General features: G+C 42.7%; 1 protein-coding gene and 1 pseudogene across 4 annotated transcripts in view; one reads left to right on the forward strand and one right to left on the reverse strand.

Moving 5' to 3' along the window:
* The window catches only part of LOC142599161 (tyrosine-protein kinase Fer-like), a 278,954-nt gene extending 254,992 nt beyond the window's left edge, over window positions 1–23,962 (forward strand). For all 4 annotated transcript variants that reach the window (XM_075738921.1, XM_075738920.1, XM_075738922.1 and 1 more), the window contains 3 exons: window positions 18,073–18,227; window positions 22,537–22,659; window positions 23,632–23,962. In XM_075738921.1, the coding sequence (XP_075595036.1) occupies window positions 18,073–18,227; window positions 22,537–22,659; window positions 23,632–23,774 (421 nt within the window). In that variant the 3' untranslated portion in view covers window positions 23,775–23,962. The remainder of the gene's footprint in view (window positions 1–18,072; window positions 18,228–22,536; window positions 22,660–23,631) is intronic.
* Window positions 437–1,944, reverse strand: LOC142599283 (uncharacterized; annotated as a pseudogene).
* Window positions 23,963–24,412: the final 450 nt, after the last annotated feature.

Raw genomic sequence — 24,412 nt, forward strand, 5'->3', positions numbered from 1 at the left:
GCAGCTTGTAGCAGCCGAATATCTACAGTGGGGGAGCCAAATGACCACTGTCTCCCTTTGTTATCAATCCAGGTCTTCCCTTTCAGAACATCAAGTCCCAAGGGGTTGAATGGAAGCTCTCCCACTACCATAGCCACTGTAGTGGCACTATCTTCTCCCGGCAGACGCAGGCTGACCATTGCCAATGCCTGTAGTTGAACATTGCCAAATGCATCTGCCACAAACAGTGTTTGCTTGGAGGATGCAACTCCGCAATTAGCAGCATCTTTTGTTTTAATAGCTGAAATTTGAGCACCAGTATCTATCAAAAACGTGACCAGAACTCGTTTTGGTCCTACAAGGCCTGTAATTAGCAAATCACCCCGGTCATTCTCACTGAGCTGTCTGATATGTATCCAACCTTCGCCCCTCTGCTCACCAGTGAAGGGCAAAGGATCTAGTTTCCCGCTGGGTTTTGGGAGGCATTTATTTCTGATAAATCAATCAAGGAGGGTGCACTGGGAGTAGTATCCTCAAAATACACTTCTCCATTTGCCGATTTAGTGGGCCATCCTGTTACCAACTTTTCTAATTTGTCTGTTGGCAGTCCGTCCATTAAGTCACACGGGATCCCCTTCTGTTGTCCCTCTGCCCACAGTCTATTATGTCTGTTCGGGATGTCTCTCCCTCCCGGTGGTTTGGAGAGAGGTACTCTCTTATCATTCCCAGGGCGTGGAACTATTTTTACTTCCGCTCGCCTCAAGCCCCTGGGGTCCGTTTTGGCAGTTGGAGGGTTAATGGGGCCATACTTGTGCCCATAATTGATCAGTTCTTGGGCACCTCCCCCCAGGTCCACATTTTCCTGTCCAAGGGTCGCCGGTGTGGTGTAAGTCCTTCTAAAGCAGCCACAGCTCTGTCGCCTTGGGGCATCGCTTGTATTTTTCCCTGTAATTGTATACCAATCGGTTTCAAGGAATCAGGGAGTCCCCTTATAAGGGGGGTCATCCGTTCGGGATCTACTGGCATCATCATTGGGGACTCCTGTCTAGGTTCCAACTTTCGGTCATACATCATCTGCAGACCAGCTGCCTTCTGCACACTCTCTACTAATTGATCCACAGTCCCCGTAATCGCAAGAGGGTCGCCCCTCTCCAAGGGGTTCAAGCCACCCGCCCAATAGGCTGCCTGCTGGGTCAGAGACCAGGGGGCGTGGTGGTTCCCAGTAGTTAAAAACACTCCTGGTCCCCAATACCCTTCCACCTCTCTTTCACTTAACAGAATCTGGTCCCCCCCAGACAGCGACACTCTCCACACATACTCCGTTTCTGATTCCTTAGGGGTTCGGCCAAATTCCTTCTTTAGTTTCATCAACTCGACAGCAGTATAAGGGACTTCCTTGGTTGTAACTTGGGGGGACTGGTCCTGCTCATCATTGTAAATGTACTCAGTCTTGACCAAGGGTCGCAGCGAAAGCGGTTCTAATTTCTCTACTTTCTCTTTCGCTGCCTGCAGGTCGTTAAAGGGGTAGCCAATTTCAGATCTTGGGGGAATTTCCTCGCAGGTAGTATCCGCAAGGAGCTGCTCCTTCAGGGCAGTTTGCAAATATTTCACTTGATCCTTTTCCGCCTTAAGTTGTTCTTTTAATTCTGCCACTTGCCCCTGAAGGGACCGGGTAAGGCTTTGAAGGGATTCGATAGTTAGGGACTCCGCAGTACAGCAACGATCTCTAGCCTCTACCGCGGCAGCCAAACTAGCACCAAGAACGGCACAAATAATCGCTTTTCCTTTTCCTGCTCTTAGTCTCGCATCTTTGTGCAAGGCGCCCATTCAGTCAACCACGCTCTGCAAATTATGCCAATTTCCCTGAGCCCAGTCCACCCCGGGCACAGAGGGTCGCGCTCTATGTTTCTCCAGAAAATCAAACAGAACTTCCCTTCCCGAAGGAACGGTTCTATCACCACACATTTTGTTTAAAGCGGGGAAGCAGTCATCTCAGGAAGGCAGCACGCAAGTTTCAAACAAAATGACAAGCCCGCCCCCGTTACGTTCCTGAGAGGTCTCACGTATTTGGGAAACAATACGGCACACAAGTTTCAAACAAAGCACAAGCCCACCCCCCCTTACGTTCCGGAGAGGACGAGCTTTTATTCAAAGTGGGGAAGCGGTCTTCTCAGGAAGGCAGCACGCGACTTTCAAACAAGACATCAAGCCCGCCCCCTTTACGTTCCTGAGAGGTACACGCGTTATGCAAAACAGGGTAAAATGCGGCACTCTCGCTTCAAGGGATCCTGTCCGTGATGCCAATTTAAATGTCCCAATCCAATATCGGGGAGGTTTCGATACGATCCCAAGAGCGAGATTAAGACACAAACGAGGTCAAATGCCGTATACCAGAAACAGTTTTTATTATGAAAAGAGTAAAAAAGAAAAGGAAAAGGTAACCGATAAGAGCGATAGGACAGGGCAGAAAAGAAAGGCAGAAAACCAAGCAAGACTCCGGGATAGAATCGCAAGAATAGTCACCGCCACGGATCCACGGTGTCTCGGTGGGGGAAAGGGATCCAAATCTCTCGTTCTGCGACGGCGGATGAAGACGCGGGTCCACAGCGTCCCGTGGACGAAGGCACGGCGCGGGTCCACAGCGTCTCGGAGGTCCGTCTCGGGAGAGTCCAAATCTCTTGTTCTGTGGCGGTGGGCGAAGGCGTGCCATCCTCATCTTGGCAGTCCCCTTTTATACTGGTGGTGGTCTTCACCATGGCACGTACGACACGGCTTCCACGTTCCTGCACATGCATACACACAGTTCCAGCCCCATTCTTCACACGACTGTTATCTGACTCTGTCAGAAGGTTGAAAGTCTCGACGACCCGGCAATCGTCCTTACGACCCAGCAATCGCCCTTATCATCCTTATCGTACTCAGTAGCTGGAGGGGTTTCCCACTTGAGCAAAGCGATCTTTGAGACAAAAGTTCTTTCAGTCCGGTTTCTCACACTTCCCCATCCTTCCGCATCACCAACCAAGTGCACCCTGGTCCCTGAGCAAAAGCAATCCTGCAGATGGGCTTGCCTTTGCCTGAAGCAGGGATAACCCAAACTGTTTTACCCAACATATTTTTCATGCGCACTGCAGGAACTTTATCCCCTTCTACTGGGCGTGGAAATTTTGATTGGACAGGGCCAGCTCGATTGGCAGATCCCCTCATGTTAACTAACCAGGTGGCCTTTGCTAAATGTGTGGCCCAGTGTTTGAGGGTCCCACCACCCATTGCTCTCAGGGTAGTCTTTAGCGGTCCATTGTACCTTTCGATGTTCCCGGAGGCTGGTGCATGGTAGGGGATGTGATACACCCACTCAATGCCCATGCTCTTTGGCCCAGGTGTCTATGAGCTTGTTTCAGAAATGAGTCCCGTTGTCTGACTCGGTTCTTGCTGGGGTGCCATGTCACCACAGGACTTGCTTTTCAAGGCCCAGGATAGTGTTCCGGGCAGTGGCATGAGGCACAGGGTATGTTTCCAGCCACCCAGTGGTTGCTTCCACCATCGTAAGAACGTAGCACTTGCCTTGGCGGCTTCGTGGGAGTATAATATAATCAATCTGCCATGCTGCCCCATATTTATATTTCAATCATCATCCTCCATACCACAGGGGCTTTAACCACTTGGCTTGCTTGATTGCAGCGCATGTTTCACATTCATGGATGACCTGTGAGATGGCGTCCATGGTCAAGTCCACCCCTTGAGCAAGGGCCCATCTATATGTCGCATCTCTTACTTGATAGCCTGAGGTGCCATGGGCCCAACGAGCTATAAATAATTCACCCTTACGCTGCCAGTCCAGATCCACCTGAGCCACTTCAATCTTGGCAGCCTGATCTACCTGCTGGTTGTTTTGATGTTCCTCAGCAGCCTGACTCTTGGGTACGTGGGCATCTACATGACGTACCTTTACAACTAGCTTCTCTAGCCGGGCAGCAATATCTTGCCACAGTGGGGCAGCCCAGATGGGTTTGCCTCTGTGCTGCCAGTTGCTCCGCTTACATTGCTGTAATCACCCCCACAGGGCATTGGCCACCATCCATGAGTCAATACAGAGGCAGAGCATTGGCCACTTTTTCAGCAATGTCTAAAGCCAGCTGGATGGCTTTCACCTCTGCAAACTGGCTCGATTCACCTTCTCCTTTGGCAGCTTCTGTGACTCTTTGTGTAGGACTCCACACAGCAGCCTTCCACCTTCGATGTTTTCCCACAATGCAACAGGACCCATCAGTGAAGAGGGCATATGGCTTCTCATCTTCTGTTAGTTTACTATATGGTGGGGCCTCTTCAGCACGTGTCACCTCCTCCTCTGGCGACATTCTGAAATCTTTGCCTTCTGGCCAGTCTGTGATCACTTGCAGAATTCCTGGGTGATTGGGGTTTCCTATTTGAGCCCACTGTGTGATTACTGCAACCCAATTACCCCATAAAGCATCGGTTGCATGGTGTGTAGAAGGGGCCCTCTCTTTGAACATCCAGCACTGGCAGTCGGGGTGCCAGGAGGAGCTGTGCTTCAGTGCCAATCACTTCCGAAGCAGCTTGAACCCCTTCATATGCTGCCAATATCTCTTTTTTCAGTAGCGGGCCTCAGATCCTCTGTTTCCCTGACTCCAAAACCCCAGGGGTCGACCTCGAGTCTCCCCTGGTGCTTTCTGCCAGAGACTCCAGGTAGGGCCGTTCTCCCCGGCTGTGGTGTACAGCACATTTTTATATCTGGTCCTGCCCTGACTGGCCCAAGAGCTATTGCATGAGCTATTTCTTGTTTAATTTGTTCAAAAGCTTGTCGTTGCTCAGGGCCCCATTTGAAATCATTCTTCTTCCGGGTTACGTGGTAGAGAGGGCTTACTATCAGACTGTAATTTGGAATGTGCGTTCACCAGAAACCCACAACGCCTAAGAAAGCCAGTGTTTCCTTTTTGTTGGTTGGTTGGTGGAGACATGGCTGCTATTTTGTTGATTGCATCCACTGGGATCTGATGACGCCCATCATGCCATCTTATTCCTAAAAATTGGATCTCCTGTGCAAGCCCCTTGACCTTCGTTTTATGGCAAAGCCAGCTTTCAGCAGGATTTGGATTATTTTCTTCCCTTTCTCAGAAAGAGCTTCTGCTGAGTTGCCCCATACAATGATGTCATCAATGTATTGAAGGTGCTCTGGGGCTTTACTCTGTTCCAGTGCAGTCTGGATGAGTCCATGGCAAATGGTGGGGCTGTGTTTCTACACCTGGGGCAGTCGATTCCAGGTATACTGGACGCCACTCCAAGTACGGCTAATTCCCTCAGGTACTGGATACTTCGTTCCACGGTGGTCCACTTGCCTGGCCGACATACATGATCTTTGCTGAAGGGATACCTTTCCCTCACACTTGACAGGAGTCGCCTCCAGAGGCTGAGGGCCTGTGCCATCTTCCCAATCGCCTTGTCAATGCCCCCTTCCCTGGACAGGGATCCCAGCTGCTTGGCCTCCCTGCCCTCCAGTTCCAGGCTACTGGCCCCGTTATCCCAGCATCGGAGCAGCCAGGTAATAATGTGCTCCCCTGGAAGGTGACTGAAATTTTTTCTCATATCTCACAGCTCCCTCAGGGACAGGGATTGGGTGATTACCTCTGGTTCTGGCTCTTCTTCCTGTTCTCGTGATGGTCCTGGTTCATCATCATCCTTCACTAACTGAACTGATTTCCTTGTGTATTTCTTCTTCTGTACAGGGGTGTGACGTGGTTTATCCCCAGCCGGCAACTGAGCACCTCATGGCCGCTCGCTCACCCCTCCCCCGGCGGGATGGGGAGGAGAATGGAAAAACAAAGGCAAAGCCTCGTGGGTTGGAATAAGGACAGTTTACTGGGACAGCAAGGGAGAGGGAAACAACAACAGCAGTACTCAGATATTCACAATGGGTGATAACAGAAAGCCATTTACCAACCTACCAGACACTCAGCCCACACTCAGACCGTCCCTGAGCCCTGCCATGGACTAGCTCCCTTTTATGGTGAGCTTGGCATCACATGGTATGGAATAGCCCCCTGGCCAGCTTGGCTCACCTGTCCTGGCTTCTCATGAAATTAACTCTATCCCGGCCAGAACCAGGACAACGTCCCTCACCAAATTCAGCTCCTACTGTCCCTTTGCTTTCCTAGTCCCATCCCTACGCATCCAGGGAGCGTCCCTATATTCTTGCCAGGATACATGTCCCTGGTTCCACTGCCTGTGCATTTCCTTCTTACACTTTTGTTTGACCAAGAGGTCCTTACTCAGCCATGCCAGTCTCCTGCCTGCCTTGTCCGATTTCTTACATATGGGAATCAAGAGATCTTGTGCTCTAAGAATGATGTCTTTAAAGAGCTTCCAGCTCTCTTCTGCTCCTTTGTCTCTGTGGGCAGCTTCCCATGGGATCCCATCCACTAATTCCTAAAACAACTGAACTTTTGCTCTCCTAAACTTCATGCTCCTGACTACTTTTCATCTGGCCCATATCCCTCAAGACTGTGAATTGTGTGTGTATCTAAAGTAAACTTCATACAAGTTATATAAAATTAGCATTTAGATTTGGAGAATGTCTTTCTCTTTCTATGATACTAGTTGCGATGTTTGTTTCCCAAAAATACAATGTGCTACCAAAGGAAATTGTTATTTTTATTCTTTACTTTAAGAAGGGAATGTAATTTGCCCCGTCACCAGGTAATTGCTTTGGGTTTGTAAATTCTTAGGCCCCACTTTTCTATGCATGACCACCCTGTGTTATATCAATTAATTTGCAGAGCAGGTTTGCAGAATGCTTTCCTCTCAATAAATTATGTGTTCTGTAGAATAACTAAACAAAGCTGGAAAAAGTATAGTCAAATACTTGAACAAATTAGTTTTAAACTTGAGTTTAAAAACAGTGGTTGAATTCCTGATTCCATTAACTTATGCAACTTTAGTAGAGATAGGATTTCACATTGTGGATTGTATTTACAGCAAATAGTTAAGAAGCAGGCATTGACTGGTTTTAACTATACGGAAAATACTTTTTTCTTTTCTTATTTTTTTATAGGAAGATTTAGCTCACAACTCCAACTTTATTAGCAGTTTCATAATGTTCCAGCCTCATCTCTTTCACAATTTTTTCTTTGTTGTGAGGTAGAGACCAGTTTCTACCCTGGGATTTGCTTTCATCTTTAAATCCAACTACTAATACTAGGCAGACTTACATTTGACTTGCATGAGAAGATCAGGTTCGAGAATATCTAAGCAACCTGAAGGTGCACAAGTCCATGGGACCTGATGAGATGCATCCGCGGGTCTTGAGGGAACTGGTGGATGAAGTGGCCAGGCCACTCTCCATCATATTTGAGAAGTCCTGGCAGTCTGGCGAAGTTCCCACTGACTGGAAGAGGGGAAACATAACCCCCATTTTTAAGAAGGGAAAAAAGGAAGACCCAGGGAACTACAGGCCATTCAGTCTCACCTCCGTGCCTGGCAAGATTATGGAGCAGACCCTCCTGGAGACTATGCTCAGGCACATGGAAAATAAGGAGGTGACTGGTGACAGCCAACACGGCTTCACTAGGGGCCAATCCTGCCTGACAAACTTGGTGGCCTTCTATGATGGGGTTACAGCGTTGGTGGATAAGGGAAGAGTGACATACGTCATCTACCTGGCCTTGTGCAAGGCATTTGACACTGTCCCGCATGACATCCTTGTCTCTAAATTGGAGAGGCATGGATTCGATGGATGGACCACTCGGTGGATAAGGAATTGGCTGGATGGTCGCACTCAAAGACTTGTGGTCAATGGCTCAATGTCCAAGTGGAGATCAGTGATGAGTGGTGTTCCCCAGGGGTCGGTACTGGGACCGGCACTGTTCAACATCTTTGTCGGCGACATGGACAGTGGGATCGAGTGCACCCTCAGCAAGTTTGCCGACGACACCAAGCTGTGTGGTGTGGTCGACACGCTGGAGGGAAGGGATGCCATCCAGAGGGACCTGGACAGGCTGGAGAGGTGGGCCCGTGCAAACCACATGAAATTCAACAAGGCCAAATGCCAGGTCCTGCACGTGGGTCGGCGCAATCCCAAGCACGACTATAGGCTGGGCGAGGAATGGATTGAGAGCAGCCCTGAGGAGAAGGACTTGGGGGTATTGATTGATGAGAAGCTCAACATGAGCTGGCAGTGTGCGCTTGCAGCCCAGAAAGCCAACCGTGTCCTGGGCTATATCGAGAGGCGTGATGAGCAGGTCGAGGGAGGTGATCCTGCCCCTCTACTCCGCTCTGGTGAGACCCCACCTGGAGTTCTGCATCCAGCTCTGGGGGCCCCAGTACAGGAGAGACATGGAGCTGTTGGAGAGAGTCCAGAGGAGGGCCATGAAGCTGATCAGAGGGCTGGAGCACCTCTCCTATGAGGACAGGCTGAGAGAGTTGGGGTTGTTCAGCCTGGAGAAGAGAAGGCTCCGGGGAGATCTAATTGCGGCCTTCCAGTACCTGAAGGGGGCCTACAGGAAAGATGGTGAGGGACTGCTTATCAGGGAGTGTAGTGACAGGACAAGGGGTAATGGGTTCAAGCTGAAGGAGGGTCGATTTAGATTAGATGTTCGGAAGCAATTCTTCCCTGTGAGGGTGGTGAGGCACTGGAACAGGTTGCCCAGAGAGGTTGTGGAGGCCCCCTCCCTGGAAGTGTTTAAGGCCAGGTTGGATGAGGCTTTGGGCAATGTGGTCTAGTGGAGGGTGTCCTTGCCCGTAGCAGGGGTGTTGGAACTAGATGATCTTTAAGGTCCCTTCCAAGACAAACCATTCTATGATTCTATGATTCTATGATTTCCAAATGACACTTACAGAACTTTAGTTCCGTGGAAGTTGTGTATGTATTGCAATGACTATTCCATGCATTTTACATTACAGCCACCACAGCTGCTGTTCATCCTTCTTTTCCCTAAATATTCCATATACTGTAGCTTAATCTTTTTCAGAGAAACAGAAGTCCAGGAGAGCAGGCAAATCTATTCAACAGTAATGTGACTGTAAATTGAAAACAAGGTTAGAAGGGTAAAATTTAAAAAACCCCAGGGACCTCTGTGATTATTATATTATGGTCAGAGTCCATCTTGGATTATCACTTTTTGGACACTTAATTTTCCTTATAATTCAGTTGGCTATCAAAGAGATTTTAAATGAATATTAAAAATGTTATGGTTATCAAATTTATACATATTCGTGCCTGTTATGTTCTGCAGTGTTTCAGGCAGTTCAAGAGCATAGGAATGGTTGCATTTCATTTTAATAAAGTTTATCTATAGGTCATCTAGCATAGGAACTATTGAAATCCAAGATGCTACTCAGCAGTGGTATTATTCCTGTGTGTGGCATTAGAAATTCCTAAGTCTCACATTTTGCTCAGCACATTACATGCCATCAGATGTGCATGGGAAAAATGTGCTACAAAAATCAACAGGGATATCAATGCAAAGACAACTATATTATAGACTAAAATGACTATGATGCAGTTTTCATCAAAATAATTGTTCAGAAAAATGCGAACAATAACTATTAAGTTTTTAAAAGGTGAAATACAATGCAGATGAAAAACCTGTAGATGCTGCTGATAGGAACATTTCTGTCCCACATGCAGACATTGTAAAGGTAACCACAGAAATAGGAAAATGGTGGGAGGAATAGATCATATATTGTTTTAGTGCTCCATTTCCAGGTTCTCAGTCTGGTATAATGCTATTTGCTTCTCTTCAGGAACTGCTCATTGTCTACCACACCCATCATTGCCTCTTTTAAAATAGTTGATACAGAAATCTTGTTTTACTAGGAAAATGTAAAATACATGGTAACTTATCTGAGTAAAACTCAAAGAAGGTAAAAGTTTTACAATGTGTCAATAGATCTGTATACTCACTGGAGCCTTCTCCAGGCTACAAGCAGTAAGTTTACAGTTGTTTAATTTTCCTTCATAATTATCTCTGTAGGTGACAGGTGCCATATAATATGTGGTAGCAACTTGGGTTTCTTCCTAATAAAAATGCACCCAGAACAGGAGTGACCCTGTCACTCATCACAGCAGGAGGCTGGATCAGCTCCACACTCTTCCACATAGACTTACCAATCTCATTATTTAAAAAAAATACTGCATCACTTAAAAATGCAAAACATTCAGAAAATAGGAATCCTGGGTTTTGCTTTATTTCTCTCTTCTTAACTCTGAAGTAATTTTCAGTCTCTTTTTCATAGTCATCTAGCTTAAACTGTGTCTTTTTTAATGAAAATTGAGATTCATAATTAACACAGTTATTCAACTCGTAGAACTAGAGTCTTCATATCAGACACCAAATATTAGGAGATTAGAACAAAAAAAAAAGGTGATAATATGTGTTGGTTTTGCGTGGCAAGGTTTTGGTAGCGGGGGGGCTACAGGGGTGGCTTCTGTGAGAAGCTGCTAGAAGCTTCCCCTGTGTCTGATAGAGCCAATGCCAGCCGGCTCCAAGACGGACCCGCCCCTGGCCAAGGCCAAGCCAATCAGCGCCTCTGTGATAACATATTTAAGAAAGAGAAAAACAGTTAGAGAGCGCTTTTGCAGCCAGAGAGAGGAGTGAGAAGATGTAAGAACATCTGCAGACACCAAGGTCAGGGAAGAAGGAGGGGGAGGAGGTGCTCCAGGCGCCGGAGCAAGATTCCCCTGCAGCCCATGGTGAAGACCATGGTGAAGCAGGCTGTCCCCCTGCAGCCCATGGAGGGAGGATGAGGGGGTGTAGCGATTCCACCTGCAGCCCGTGGAGGACCCCATGCTGGAGCAGGTGGAGACACCTGAAGGAGGCTGTGGCCCCGTGGGAAGCCCGCGCTGGAGCAAGCTCCTGGCAGGACCTGTGGATCCGTGGAGAGAGGAGCCCACGCCAGAGCAGGTTTGCTGACAGGACTTGTGACCCTGTGGAGGACCCACGCTGGAGCAGTTTGCTCCCGAAGGTCTGCACCCCGTGGAGGAGACTCACGTTGGAGAAGGCCGTGAAGGACTGTCTCCCGTGAGAGGGACCCCACGCTGGAGCGGGGGAACAATGAGTCCTCCCCCTGAGGATGAAGAAGCGGCAGAAACACCGCGTGAGGAACTGACCGTAACCCCCACTCCCCGTCCCCCTGTGCCGCTGCGGGGGGCAGAGTTTGAAGCCGGGAGTGAAGTTGAGCCCGGGAAGATGGGAGGGGTGGGGCGAGGTGTTTTTAAGATTTGGTTTTATTTCTCATTCCTCTACTCTGTTTTGCTTAGTAATAAATAAGATGAATTCCCTCTCTAAGTTCGCTCTGTTTTGCTCGTGATGTTAATTAGAGAATGATCTCTCCCTGTCCTTATCTCGACCCGTAAGTTTTTTTTTTTCATTGTACCTTTTCTCCCCTGTCTAATGAAAGAGGGGAGTGATAGAGCGGCTCTGGTGGGCACCTGGCCCTCAGCCAGGGTCAACCCACGACATAATATTATATAGAACTCATGCTTTACTTTTATACTTCTAAAGGGACAGTTTATGCCCTTTGAGATATGAGTGATCTCTATCATGGTCAAGAAGTAAAATAGAAAGTTTGTCTCTGAAACATAAACATATTGGGGAAGGTATTCTTCCTAAAGTCCTACTGCCACCCCTTCTACAAACATAATTGAATTATATATCTAATTTAGTATGCCAAATATTTTTGTATCTACCTCAAAGTATACCTTATTGTAATTGTGTATTTTTTCCATTAGTGGCTGACCATTTTGCAGACTATAAAAATGAATATAATCTTCTGATACTCATACAACACTTGTTCATCAGAAATGACTGTACAATAAGTAAACTTCAGATCTTAATTTTGTTTCAGATATGTGTATATGAAGGCATTTGCATTAACTACTGTAGAGAAAATATGAATATAGTTTTCTGTACAACAGTTCCTTAAGATTGGTTTTTGTTATTGTGTTTCTAGAGTTCAGGACAACTTTCACTTGCTCGAAAAAGCTAGCAGTAGAAAAGGAAATAGTGTGAAGGTGTGTAGGGTGGAACTGAGGGTGAAGTTCACTGCATGCAGTGGTTTCCTTATTGAGCTGTACAGTCCTCAGTAGATGAAGCAATTTGCTTTGTCCTAGTGAACCAAATGCATCCCATTCTGCAATTCTGCATGGGATGCTGTAACTTTCCATCATTTACTACCATGACCCATGCCACAATCTATCACATATTTAGCAAAGCACTTAGAAAAAATCAGGTACGTAATGGTTATCAAGTAAGTTCTTAGAGGGTGGGGATGATGACAATAATGTACATAAATTTGCAATTTTGAATTAGGAACACTATTATATTCAGTGTGTGTGTGTGTACATATATATATCTCTATATCAGTATTTATCCTTACTTAGAGCATTTTTAAAAACACTTAACATCTCCTTCCAATATCTAGTGAATGCATTTTATATTTCAATACAGTTGTTATTTTCTAGAAATCTGACATTTATGAATAGACTATTTACCAACTTCAATTTCTAGTTAGACCATATTATAGTGCACTAAAGTAATTTAAATGCTTAAGCTTTATTGGTAGTTTTTATTTTCTCCTGTTTTCTTTGACCTATATTACTTCCAAAATTTGCCTTTTGATACTATTAATCTTTGTAACCTTAGTTCACAGGGATGTGTTCACCAAGATGCTATAAATCATTTTATATGATAGCTCTCACTATGATTACAGTGTGAGTGAGCAGTGTAATGCAGACTATTCCTGGAATATAGGATACATTTTAGTCTTACAGGTGGAGAAAATAAAGGTTCTATGGAAGAATGTGGTTTTAGATATAAGTCTGGTTTTTTGTGGTTGTGTTCAGTTACTGAAGACAATTGTTTGGGGCTTTTTTTGTTTTGTTTTTTACAACTGCTAAGGGAGCTGGAAGATGTCATTGTGAAGCCACTCTTGATAGTCTTTGATCAATCATGGCAACCAGGAGAAGTGCCCAAAGACTGGAGGAAGGCAAATGTCACTCCTGTTTTCAAGAAGGGCAAGAAAGAGGACCCAGGGAACTACAGGCCTGTCAGCCTCACCTCCATCCCTGGGAAGATGATGGAGCAGCTAATCCTGGGAAACATTTCCAGGCACATGAAGGAAAGAAAGTCATCAAGAGTAGTTGTCCTGTCCCACTCAGGGGGTTAGGGTGAGGTTAACTTTTTAATTCCCTGCGCAGTAATCAGAAGTAATGACAATTACTTTAGAGGTTCAAACCAATCATAAATTTACTTAAAACTCAGTGGAACTACAAAAGATAGAGGCTTGGCAAAAGTCGTAACAATGCTCAAAACTTAGCAGGACTATGAAAGGTAAGGGTTTAGCAAAACGTGTGACAATATTACCCTAATGTGCCGAAAATGAAGTTAGAGACAAAAGGAGTGATAGAGAGGAAAAGAAAGAGAGAAAGAAAAGAGAGAGAGAGAAAAGATATCACCACCCTTAGATCCAGCAATGTTCTCTGCTCATAGTTATAGTCTTCAGGTGGTGGGCGCACGCCGAAAACTTATGTTTTCCCTTTTTATAACCCAATGTGCCCGCCCCATAGGCGGGGGTCTGTCATCACTGAGCAGGCGCAGTATGTGCTCAGGAATGTTCAGAAACGTTCTAGAAATGAGTCGGTGGGTTGTGGGGGTCCGGGGGGTGTCACTGCCCCCCCCCCCCCCTTCAGGGCTGACCAAGTGAGTGGTGATCTTTCACAGGCACATGGCGCACAGGGCACAGATGGTCTTTGCTTATATGTTTCAGGAATATAGGAGTGGTCTCACAAGATATTATCCCGCCTCCGCAGGCTCCATTCTTGTTCAACACTCCCTCATCATCAGCCCATCCCTGTCCATGCCAAGACAGGTGTTTGCAACATTCACTTGTTATCAGGGCCTTACAGTAGTCAGCATGGCTTCACCAAGGGGAAGTCATGCTTGACCAATCTGATAAACTTCTATGATGAAGTGACTGGCCTGGTAGAAGAGGGGAGAACAGTGGCTATTGTTTACCTGGACTTGAGTAAGACCTTTGACACTGTCTCCCAGTCATCTGGGAAACATCACGGATTGGACCAGATGATGTCCAGAGGTCCCTTCCAATCTCAACCATTCTGTGATACTTTTGAGTTGGTTTTGCCAAATCTTTAAATCTCTTGTCTGAAAAATCTCAAAATGCTTTACAGGGAGTAATTGACTGTCACTTCTGCTCTGAGGTGGGGAAATCTCATTTTATAGTTGGGGAAAACTGAACAACAGCCAACAATATGGATAGCAAGTAGAAGTGTTGAGATTATTGAGAAATCATTACTGCATCTAACTTGGATCTTCTCTAGTTTCCTAGCACTATTCGTCTGTGATAATGAGGATGACATTAGGAACCGAGAGGTGTGATTAGTATTACAGTTAATATTTTTGATTATGTGATAACTACAACAATATGAATAATTAAACAAATTAAAAATGTATTGTGGTGGGGTGACCCTGGCTGGAGGCCAGGTGTCCACCAAAGCCACTCTATCACTCCCCCTTCTCAACTGCACAGGGGAGAGAAAATATAACTAAAGGCTCGTGGGTCGAGATAAGGACAGGGAGAGATTACTCACCAATTACCATCACAGGCAAAACAGACTCAACTTAGGAAAAATTTTATCTAATTTATTACCAAGCAAAACAGAGTAGAGGAATGAGAACAGAAAACAAATCTTAAAATGCCTCCCCCCACCCCTCCCTTCTTCCCGGGCTCAACTTTCCTCATGAATTCTCTACTCCTCCCCCCTCAGTGGCACAGGGGGACGGGGAATGGGGGTTGCGGTCAGTTCATCACATGTTCTCTCTGTTGCTCCTTCCTCCTCAGGGGGAGGACTCCTCACACTCTTCCCTTGCTCCAGCATGGGGGTCCCTCTCACAGGAGACAGTTCTCCACGAACTTCTCCAATGTGAGTCCATCACACAGGCTGCAGTTCTTCACAAATTGCTCCAGCATGGGTCTCTCCCACGGGGTGCAGACCTTCAGGAGCAAATTGCTCCAGCGTGGGTCCCCCATGGGGTCACAAGTCCTGCCACCAAACCTGCTCTGGTGTGGGCTCCTCTCTCCACGGGCCCACAGGTCCTGCCAGGAGCTTGCTCCAGCATGGGCTTCCCACAGGGTCACAGCCTCCTTCAGGTGCCTCCACCTGCTCTTGCGTGGGGTCTTCCACGGGATGCAGGTGGAATCTCTCCTCCCCCCTCATCCTTCCTCCATGGGCTGCAGGGGGACAGTCTGCTTCACCATGGTCTTCACCATGGGCTGCAGGGGAATCTCTGCGCCTGGAGCACCTCCTCCCCCTCCTTCTGCACTGACCTTGGTGTCTGCAGAGTTTCTCACATCTTCTTACTTCTCTCTCTGGCTGCAAAAACTCTCTCTGTTTTGTTTTTTTTTTTTTTTTCCTTAAATATGTTATCACAGAGGTGCTACCATCATTGCTGATTGGCTCGGCCTTGGCCAGCAGCGGGTCCATCTTGGAGCTGACTGGCATTGGTTCTATGAAATATAGGGGAAGCTTCTAGCAGCTTCTTTCAGAAGCCACCCCTGTAGCCCCCCCCACTACCAAAACCTTGGCATGCAAACCCAATACACGTATAAAGGAGGAGGCTAACACAGAGCACTTGGAAGGATCTGCTTCTGACCCTCTAATATTTAGTTTTCCTATCTGTTATTAGACACAGACTAATTGATATGACACATACTATTGATATGCTCTCCACATATAGCAAAAGTAGCAGCACATGAGTAGCAAGAAACTTCAGAAGCAAGTATGTTTTGATTTAGTTAGCCAGACAGCATTTGAATTTAACTGAAGTGGCTGGAAGAGAGGAAGTGTCTGTAGTCCACAAAAAAAAAGTTTCACTTGTAGACCTGCCACCCTTTCTTTTTTGATCAGATAATAGACTATTTTGGTTGAATTAAATGTGCAGTGGAGGTATACTGATTCTGTTAAATAATTAATTGCTTGTTTTGATCAGCTGAGGGTGTTTTAAGTACCTGACCCAGGGAGAAGGTATAAAATGGCTAATTGCTTCAGTGAGGCAGTCTGTCCTGCTGGTTTAATAACATGGTTGTGGTTTTAACCGATGGAATTCAGTTGAAATACTAGGTATTACCTGCTGTGTGGTTCTTTCCAGAAGTATTCTTAAATAAAAATTTATGAGATTTAAGTCTTCACTGACGGACAATTCTTGGCATGAAGAAATTACCTCCACTTCCTCTTTAATCTGCTGCTGGATTTTTAGCAAAAGTGTTGGGATCTATCTGCTGTAGTTTCAGCATGTTCAACTTGTATTAGTGACATGTGGTCACTGTGCTGTTTGTGTTTATAGAACCTTCAGGTTAATGTTTAAAAATGAAATATGAAAATGAAATATTAATTTTTACTCTTTGTACTTGGAGGAAGGGGTTTTTTCCTTTGTTCTTCATAAGCACTAGGAATTTCCATAATCTTAGTATGAGAAAGTGAAAGTCATGGTTATTCTTTTAGTAATTAACTTGTTCTGTAGCAACTCAGTGTAATTTGTGCTCAATTTGTACAGCTTTCACAATGGAAAATAAGGAATATTTGCTGCTTTTCTAAGTTAAAAACTGATTTTATGGAATTACTGCAGCAAGTAGTAATTCTGTATGTAAAGAAAAAAAATTCCCCAGAGAGGGAGTGGCACCTAAATCCATGCAATTATATCTGTACTTCTTTGGGATATTTGCTTTGGGGAAAGATAAGGAGAAGGAAGAGAAAACAAATGGAACATATTTGTGGGGGTTTTTTAAAGGCCATCTAGAAAGCGTGATGAATTACTACAAACATTTAACAGCAAAGTTATCTGTAATATTGACTCTTCACAGTGTTTTTTTGTCAAAAGCCCTATATAATTACAGTTTCTTGTTGTTAAAAAGCATGTTTGAGATGGAGGGAGGGAAAAGAAGGATGTTGATTTTTCTGAGCTTCTCATTCAACACTGAACTAAAATACCTTTTCCTGTAATGCTTAGTAGCTTTTGATTGAAACTGTAATGATAATAATAGAGGTAAGACAGAGCAAATTCTTCTTCTCAGTGTCTTTCACAATTATCAGAACATGTTTCAGGCTGCTGCTTTGAGTTCTGTCTCATTTTGCATCAAGTAAAATTTTTTAATCTGCAGGTTTATTTCTGTGACCTCAGTGGGCAGTATAGCAACAGCAGCTCTTTGCCTTACATCTGATTATTTCATCATTGAAATGAGTATCTATTTGGCCTCTAGAAACCTATTCTACATTGTGACATACTCACTCTTACTGATAAATTTAGCTATGATAGAAAAGATATAAGAACCTACTTGTGGTGGGTTGACCCGGACCAGCAACTAAACACCCACCAGCCGCTTTCTCACTTCCCTCACAACGAGATGGGGGGAAAAATCAGAAGAGCAAAACTGAGAAAAACTCATGGGTCAAGATAAAGACAGTTTAATAAGTGAAGGAAAAAAAGGAAAATAACCTGATACAAAGGCAGTCAGTCACCATCTCCCACAGGCAGACTCATGCCCAGCCAGTCTCTGAGCAACAGCTACCTTGGAAAAACTCCTCTCCTCTCCTCTCCTCTCCTCTCCTCTCCTCTCCTCTCCTCTCCTCTCCTCTCCTCTCCTCTCCTCTCCTCTCCTCTCCTCTCCTCTCCTCTCCTCTCCTCTCCTCCCCCCCTGTCCAGTTTTATTGCAGAGCATGACATTATATGACATGGAATATCTCTTTGGTCAATTCAGGTCAGCTGTGTCCCCTCCCAACCTCTTGCCCAACCCTAGCTTAACTCATTGATGAGGGCATAGTGAGAAAGAGAGAAGGCCTTGACACTATGCAAGCACTGTTCAGCAATAGCTAAAACATTGGTGTGTTATCAATATTGTTTTAGTCAAATCCAAAACACAGTACCATATGGGCTGCTATGAAGAAAGTTGACTCCATCCCAGCCAGACCCAGTACACTACTTAAGATTTTTCTTCACATTTTAAATGTCTTTTAGTATTTTCAAATGTGTGAAAATATGTGTATGTTTATTTCTTGTTCTAACTTAGAGACCTGGCTGCAAGGAACTGCTTGGTAGATGAAAACAACATTTTGAAAATAAGTGATTTTGGAATGTCTCGTCAAGAGGATGATGGAGTTTATTCATCATCAGGCTTAAAGCAGATTCCTATCAAGTGGACTGCTCCAGAAGCTCTCAACTATGGTAAGGATATATCTTTATCTTCTTGGTCAAAAAAATATACAGTATAAGATGCAAGGGGACTACATCATGGACAGTATTTGAGCATATGTATATATATATATTTATATTAAAAATTTTTTTTCCTTTTTCCCAGTTCAGATCAAGAGATGTTTAAAATATTTTAGTTTTAATATTTCAGCCTCATTTAAGTTATGTAAAAATACTATTTTCCCTTCAAAAAGGACAAGGCAGCAACATCAAAATTGCTACTTATTCAACAGTAAAATAATGCTGTGGTTATATTGCTAACTCATTCCAGTGAGTGGGAAGTTCTGCATATTTACAGCATTTAAAAAAAAAAAAAGGCAGAAGATTTTAACATTCTAGAGCACTCTATCAGATAAATGATTAGATAAATGCCCCATCCCTGGAAGTGTTCAAGGCCAGGTTGGATGGCGCTTTGGGCAACCTGGTCTAGTGGAGGGTGTCCCTGCCCACGGCAGATGGGGTTGGAACTACATGATCTCTAAGATCCCTTCCAAGCCAAACCATGCTATGATTCTATGAAATCACTGCATTGGAGAAAAAAATGCTTTATTTATTTTTTAAACTGGAGCTTTTGTTTATATGCACTTTTATATATTGCTATGCTATTATGAGAGGAAAAAATCCATTATTTCTGATTGAGTGAAGTGGTTCATACTATGTGGGTAATAGTTTCAAAACAAAAATAGAAACTGCTGGATTTAGCTTTTTAGCTTGTAGGTAAAACTAGAAAAATGAGTTCTAAGTAAAGTGAGCTGTGAAGAAGCAGCAGCATATTAAACGAATGAGGTCATATTTTGAAAGCACTTTTCAACCAATTCTTTACTTGAGTTCTTAGAAAAAAAATTTAAACATTTTATATATTTAGCTTCTCTACTGCTTCTCCCACCTTTTAGAGCTTTTATTCAAAATCATACACTGGAAATCATAATTTTCTGACTTATGATTGTTAGAAGAAGAATCCCTTTTATTAGCACTTTTTGCAGAAGTTAATGCCATAACACAATAATGCAAATCTTCCCCTTGAAAAGCTACTAATAAATGTAGTTAGTGACTGACCATCTATTATCTGTTTTTCTAAGAGGTGCTAGCATTGCTAATATTCACCATGGAATTTCTATTTTGGGTGTTTGTTCCTCTATAAAAGGTATTTTGAATTTTTATTTTCATTGTTTCAAAAGTATTTGTCATTTGTTTGATATATAATGGAAACCCCTTCTCAGCCATACCAGTCTAGTCTACTACATTAAGCAGGAAACTGGCTTTTATGACACCACCTTCATTTTGTACTTCTGAGTCTTTGCTATTTTCCACACCTTACAGGAGAAGAATGTATAGCTGATTAACATCTTTACTTATTTGCTGTTTCCTAAAATGAATCTATACCCAGCTAGTTTTAAGTGATTTTCTAGTGTTTGGAAAATAACCTCAAACATTTGTTAAAGTATTTAGCAGTCTAATATTCAGCTTTCAAAATATAGTTGAAGCTTTCTGTGTTGGATTTGGGTGGGGGTTTTTTATGGATCATTTTTTCCACTCCCTTGAAAAATGCAAGTTAAAATAATTGGTTTGTGTTTTGCCATTCTAATAATATGGTCATAAGTATTGCATTAATTTGCATAGGTAACTGTATTGGGTCTGGCTGAGATGGAGTTAATTCTCCCCACAGCAGCCCTCATGGTGCTGTGCTGTGTATTGATAGCTAGCAAGGTGTTGATAACACACCAGTGTTTGGGCTACTGCCGAGCAGTGCCGGCACACATCAAGGCTGTCTCTCCAACATTTCTTCCCCCCCTCAACAGCAGACTGGGGATGGGCAAGATCTTGGGAGGGGACACAGCCAGGACAGCTGACCCAAAGTGACCAAAGGGATATTCCATACCATATGACGTCTGCTCAGCAATAAGAAACTAAGAGATAGGGGGAGGAACGGGGCAGGGGCATTTGGATTATTTTAAAACATTTGTCTTCTGGAGTAAGGGGTACGCATACTGAAGCCCTGCTTCCCAGGAAGTGGCCGGACATCGCCTGCTGACGGGAAGTAGAGAATAATCTTTTGCTTTTTGCTTTGCTTCTGCGCATGGCCTTTTGCTTTAGCTACATTAAACTGCCTTTATCTTGACCCACGAGTTTGGGGTTGTTTTTTCCATCTTAATTTTCTCCCCTCCCTGCCTTGCTGAGGAGGGGAGTGATAGAGTGGCTTGGTGGACACCTGGCGTCGAGCCGAGGGTAAACCACCACGGTAACACTGAAAGTAGTTAAGGATAACAGTGAAACAGAACTAAATGTGCAATATTTCAAAACTAGATAACAACCACTGAGCATGTCAGTTCTTAATGGCAAAATTTAATGGTTGGAGGACAATGAGAAATAGGGTCATTTGGTCATTACATGACTGATACAGTGCTTAAGAAAATAAGTAAAAGTGTCTTTTTTAAACACTTCTGAATTCACTTTATATGACATTAATAGCAGTCACAAAAAGATTTGAAATGACAAAATTCAGGTTGAGAAGTCTAGAAACTGGATTAATGTAAATGGGACTGTTAAGGAGTTGTGTATGAAGTGACGAATGAAATCTTGATGCTACTGGAGTATATGGAAGATTTAACCTTTAGTTTAGTGGGTACTGTTCAGTGCCATTCCATACCATTACTTTTACTTGAGACTATATGATTTCCATCACTTCCAGCAAGTGAAAAATTGCTTTAAACGCACCTAATAAAATTACATATTTAGGCCAAGGTGTAGAGTATTTTTGCTTCCATTTCTCTCAAAATTAAACTGTACTTTTAATGCATATGTTTTTCCAGTACTTATTTTCCAGTTCTTTGTAATGTTAATAAATTATTGTATTTGTTTATGAAAGAGCATGCTCTTTTCCCCAGATAATATCATAGTGGGAAAGACAATTAACTGTGTAGAAGTTGCACTTTCTTTAAAAAAAAAAAAATCACTTGTATCTACTGAATGACTTTCATGAAAGTGTTAAATTACTGGATGCCAAACTCTAAAGAGAGTTGATATACAGACAAGAAAACTAATCTTACTACAAAGAGCAAAGTGAATGTCCATAATTACTGTCTACTAAGCACACAAGCTAATGTAGAGTTGTCAGCTGGAAGTGATATTTAGTTTAAGAGTAAACTGAACTTTCTGACATCAGAACAGTTATCCTATTACCAACTGTCACTATAATTTACATGCATTTTCCTTTTTTCTACTGTAAGTGGATTTAAAATGTTTAGCTGAAAATTTGACACAAGCAATGGGATTATTGGGCCTTTCTGGAAATGAGGCAGAAGGAGGGGGAAATAAGAGAAGTGAGCTAGTTTGGTTTGTTTAATGCTCAGAGATAAACAAACACATTTGCAAGCATGTGTATGTTTTTAAGAATAAAGACACTCATAGAATGTAACAAAGAAATACAGTCACAAAAAATTATGACAGAATTATGATAAATAAGGTAACATTTTCATAGACTCTGCTACAAAGGGCTAGGAGCCTACACTTTCTGATATAGCATGTGTCTTGATGCGAATCCATCAGGGACAATAGAAATATCTTCCCTAAGAGCTGTCCTTCTCCCATAATATAAAGCTTTCATTCCAGAAAGAGGTTTGGATTTAAATTATCTTAATTTTGCCATCTGTCTGAAGCATAGTTGAAGATAGTACTAGGCCAGATGATTATTTTTTTTTAACCTGATTGGGTGCATCAGTTCTTCAAGGTCCAAATTAAACAACAGTTGAAGCAACTGTAGATTCATTTCCAGAGAGTAGTTTCTCATAGTAAGAAACCCAGGTCCTCTTTGCAATTAGGGAACTGGAAAAGGTAAATTTTTAAAAAGTATCTATCTTCAGCATTGAAAGTGATTATAAACAAGGAAAAAAAAACCCTGACATTTTTCTGTCCTTCTATATTAAAAGAAAATAAAAAAATATTTTTCAGCAGTAAATGGAAAGAAATTCTTAACTTACATGGAAAATGACCAACATGGTAAGATCTTCTCAGCCATGTGCTTTGTGTAACAAGTCTCTGTCAAATTACAGAACTTTAGGTTCACTTATATTATTCCTAGGTATTAACTTTAAGATAATTTATGTTTATAATTTGAAATACAGGAGAACATGATATCTGAAGAATGTTCATTAGGAGCTACAGCTTTATTATGCTTAAAGCCTGCCAAAATAACACTTACCTCTGTGGAAAATATGTGGCCATAATTATGTAAAACATGAATTATTCTGTAAGTTTAGCCACTGGTTTTCTTTCCTTTCCTTAGGGAGATACACATCTGAAAGTGATGTATGGAGCTTTGGAATCCTTTTATGGGAGACCTTCAGTTTAGGAGTATGCCCGTACCCTGGAATGATGAACCAACAAGCACGAGAACAAGTGGAGAAAGGTAGTTAATTGTAGGGAGCAAAAGAGATGCTGTGTAGATCCATAGGGATGTAGGTACATACAGTAAAAAAAATAGCAAAGAAATAACATATGGGTTATCTAGCAACTTTAGCAAAAATATGAGATTGTTTAATTGCTGTTTAGCTTTCTGGGAGAAGTAGTGTGATTTATAGGCTTCTTGCAAAAAGGAAGATAATGACTAGTGACTTAAAGGAGGACAGAGCTATAGCATGTTGGCTTTCATGACTACAGAACTAAAAGGTGAAATGGAGAGGAGGGATTGATTGCTTTGCAAATAGAGGCTTGACCAGAATGAATTAGTTAAGATAAGGCTAATGCAAGTGGAAATATCCCAAACTGCAAGAAAAAAAAAATTATATCATATATCATTGTCTTCTCTATTAAAGCATTTCAGACAAAATTTTAAGTTATGGTGGAGCTTGGCAAGCTGGTTGAACAGTGTTTGCCACATATTTTTTCTCTTTTACAAAATAATCAAAAGACTTTTAAATAAAAGTAACAAATAACTATGAACAGGGTTTCAGGTCTTTGATTTCTTTTCATCATCTTTAGTGGCATTTCAAGACTCTTCCTCTACATATTTCTACTATGTAATTCATAAACAGGTTCTTAGCTAGTAAAACTACCAAATGATTAAAAACCTAGTTTGCTGAGTTATATAGAATGCTATTGTTAATTATAATCACCGTAAATGACCACAGAAGTTTGTCCTTAAAAAGCCAAAGAAAAAAAATCTGATGTTTTTCAGAGCAGATGAGTGTTTATAAAAACAAGTCTTACTACCTAAGTACTGCAATTCTGTATGAACCTGAGACAGATATTACAATCATATAAAATTTACCCTCAATATTTTTTTTAATGCAATGATATTGAACTTCGCTCATTTCTTTTTAAATTTGTCAGCATGTATCATTTTTCACTGCTATATATTTTTCCCTTTTTTGTGTACCAGGATACCGAATGTCAGCACCGCAAAAATGTCCAGAAGAAATATATACAATAATGCAGAGGTGCTGGGCCTACAAACCTGAAAACCGGCCAAAATTCAGTGAGATTCAGAAAGAGCTGTCTTCAATCAAAAAGAAAGTGACATAGTGATAAACTAGTGCCAAACTCAGTCTGCAGGACTTTATTTTCCAGTGAAGTAATATTTTCCCCTTAAACACTGCATGTATACAACATTATTTGCAATATTCTTCTAATTATTTTAAAATTAACTGGTTTTTTTATATACATGTGTACCAATGATATCTATACCTGCATTAAAGACATATTCTGCCAAATGCTATGTATCCAGTCACAGTAATATTGTCATTTAGGATACACATAAATAGAAAAGCACATACTGTAGATTTAAGTGACAGAGACTTCTATCTATTTTACAGCAAGTAAATGCTAGTGAAATTTTTCAGAGGTTTTTTACGTTATGTTGTGTTCTTGCTCTCCTATCCGTGTCCCAGATATCAACACTATGGCACTGTAATGTGGTGACTGTATCACACATGATGGCCTTAAAAGTGAAGGCAGTTTTTGATAAGTATATCAATGAGACACTTTTATTTTTTTAAATTCTTTATGCAACTGATATTTTTAAATGGTGTTTTGTTTAACAATGAAGGTCAGATTCTGGATGTAAAGTGAAATCCAGAATTTTCTTTTCTAGAAAATTGAACTACATGTGCATTTCTTACCACATTATAGTAAATACTTCTGACTTTGGATGGATGTGATTT

Source organism: Balearica regulorum, chromosome W, assembly GCF_011004875.1.
Source record: "Balearica regulorum gibbericeps isolate bBalReg1 chromosome W, bBalReg1.pri, whole genome shotgun sequence".
Taxonomy (NCBI): Eukaryota; Metazoa; Chordata; class Aves; order Gruiformes; family Gruidae; genus Balearica; species Balearica regulorum.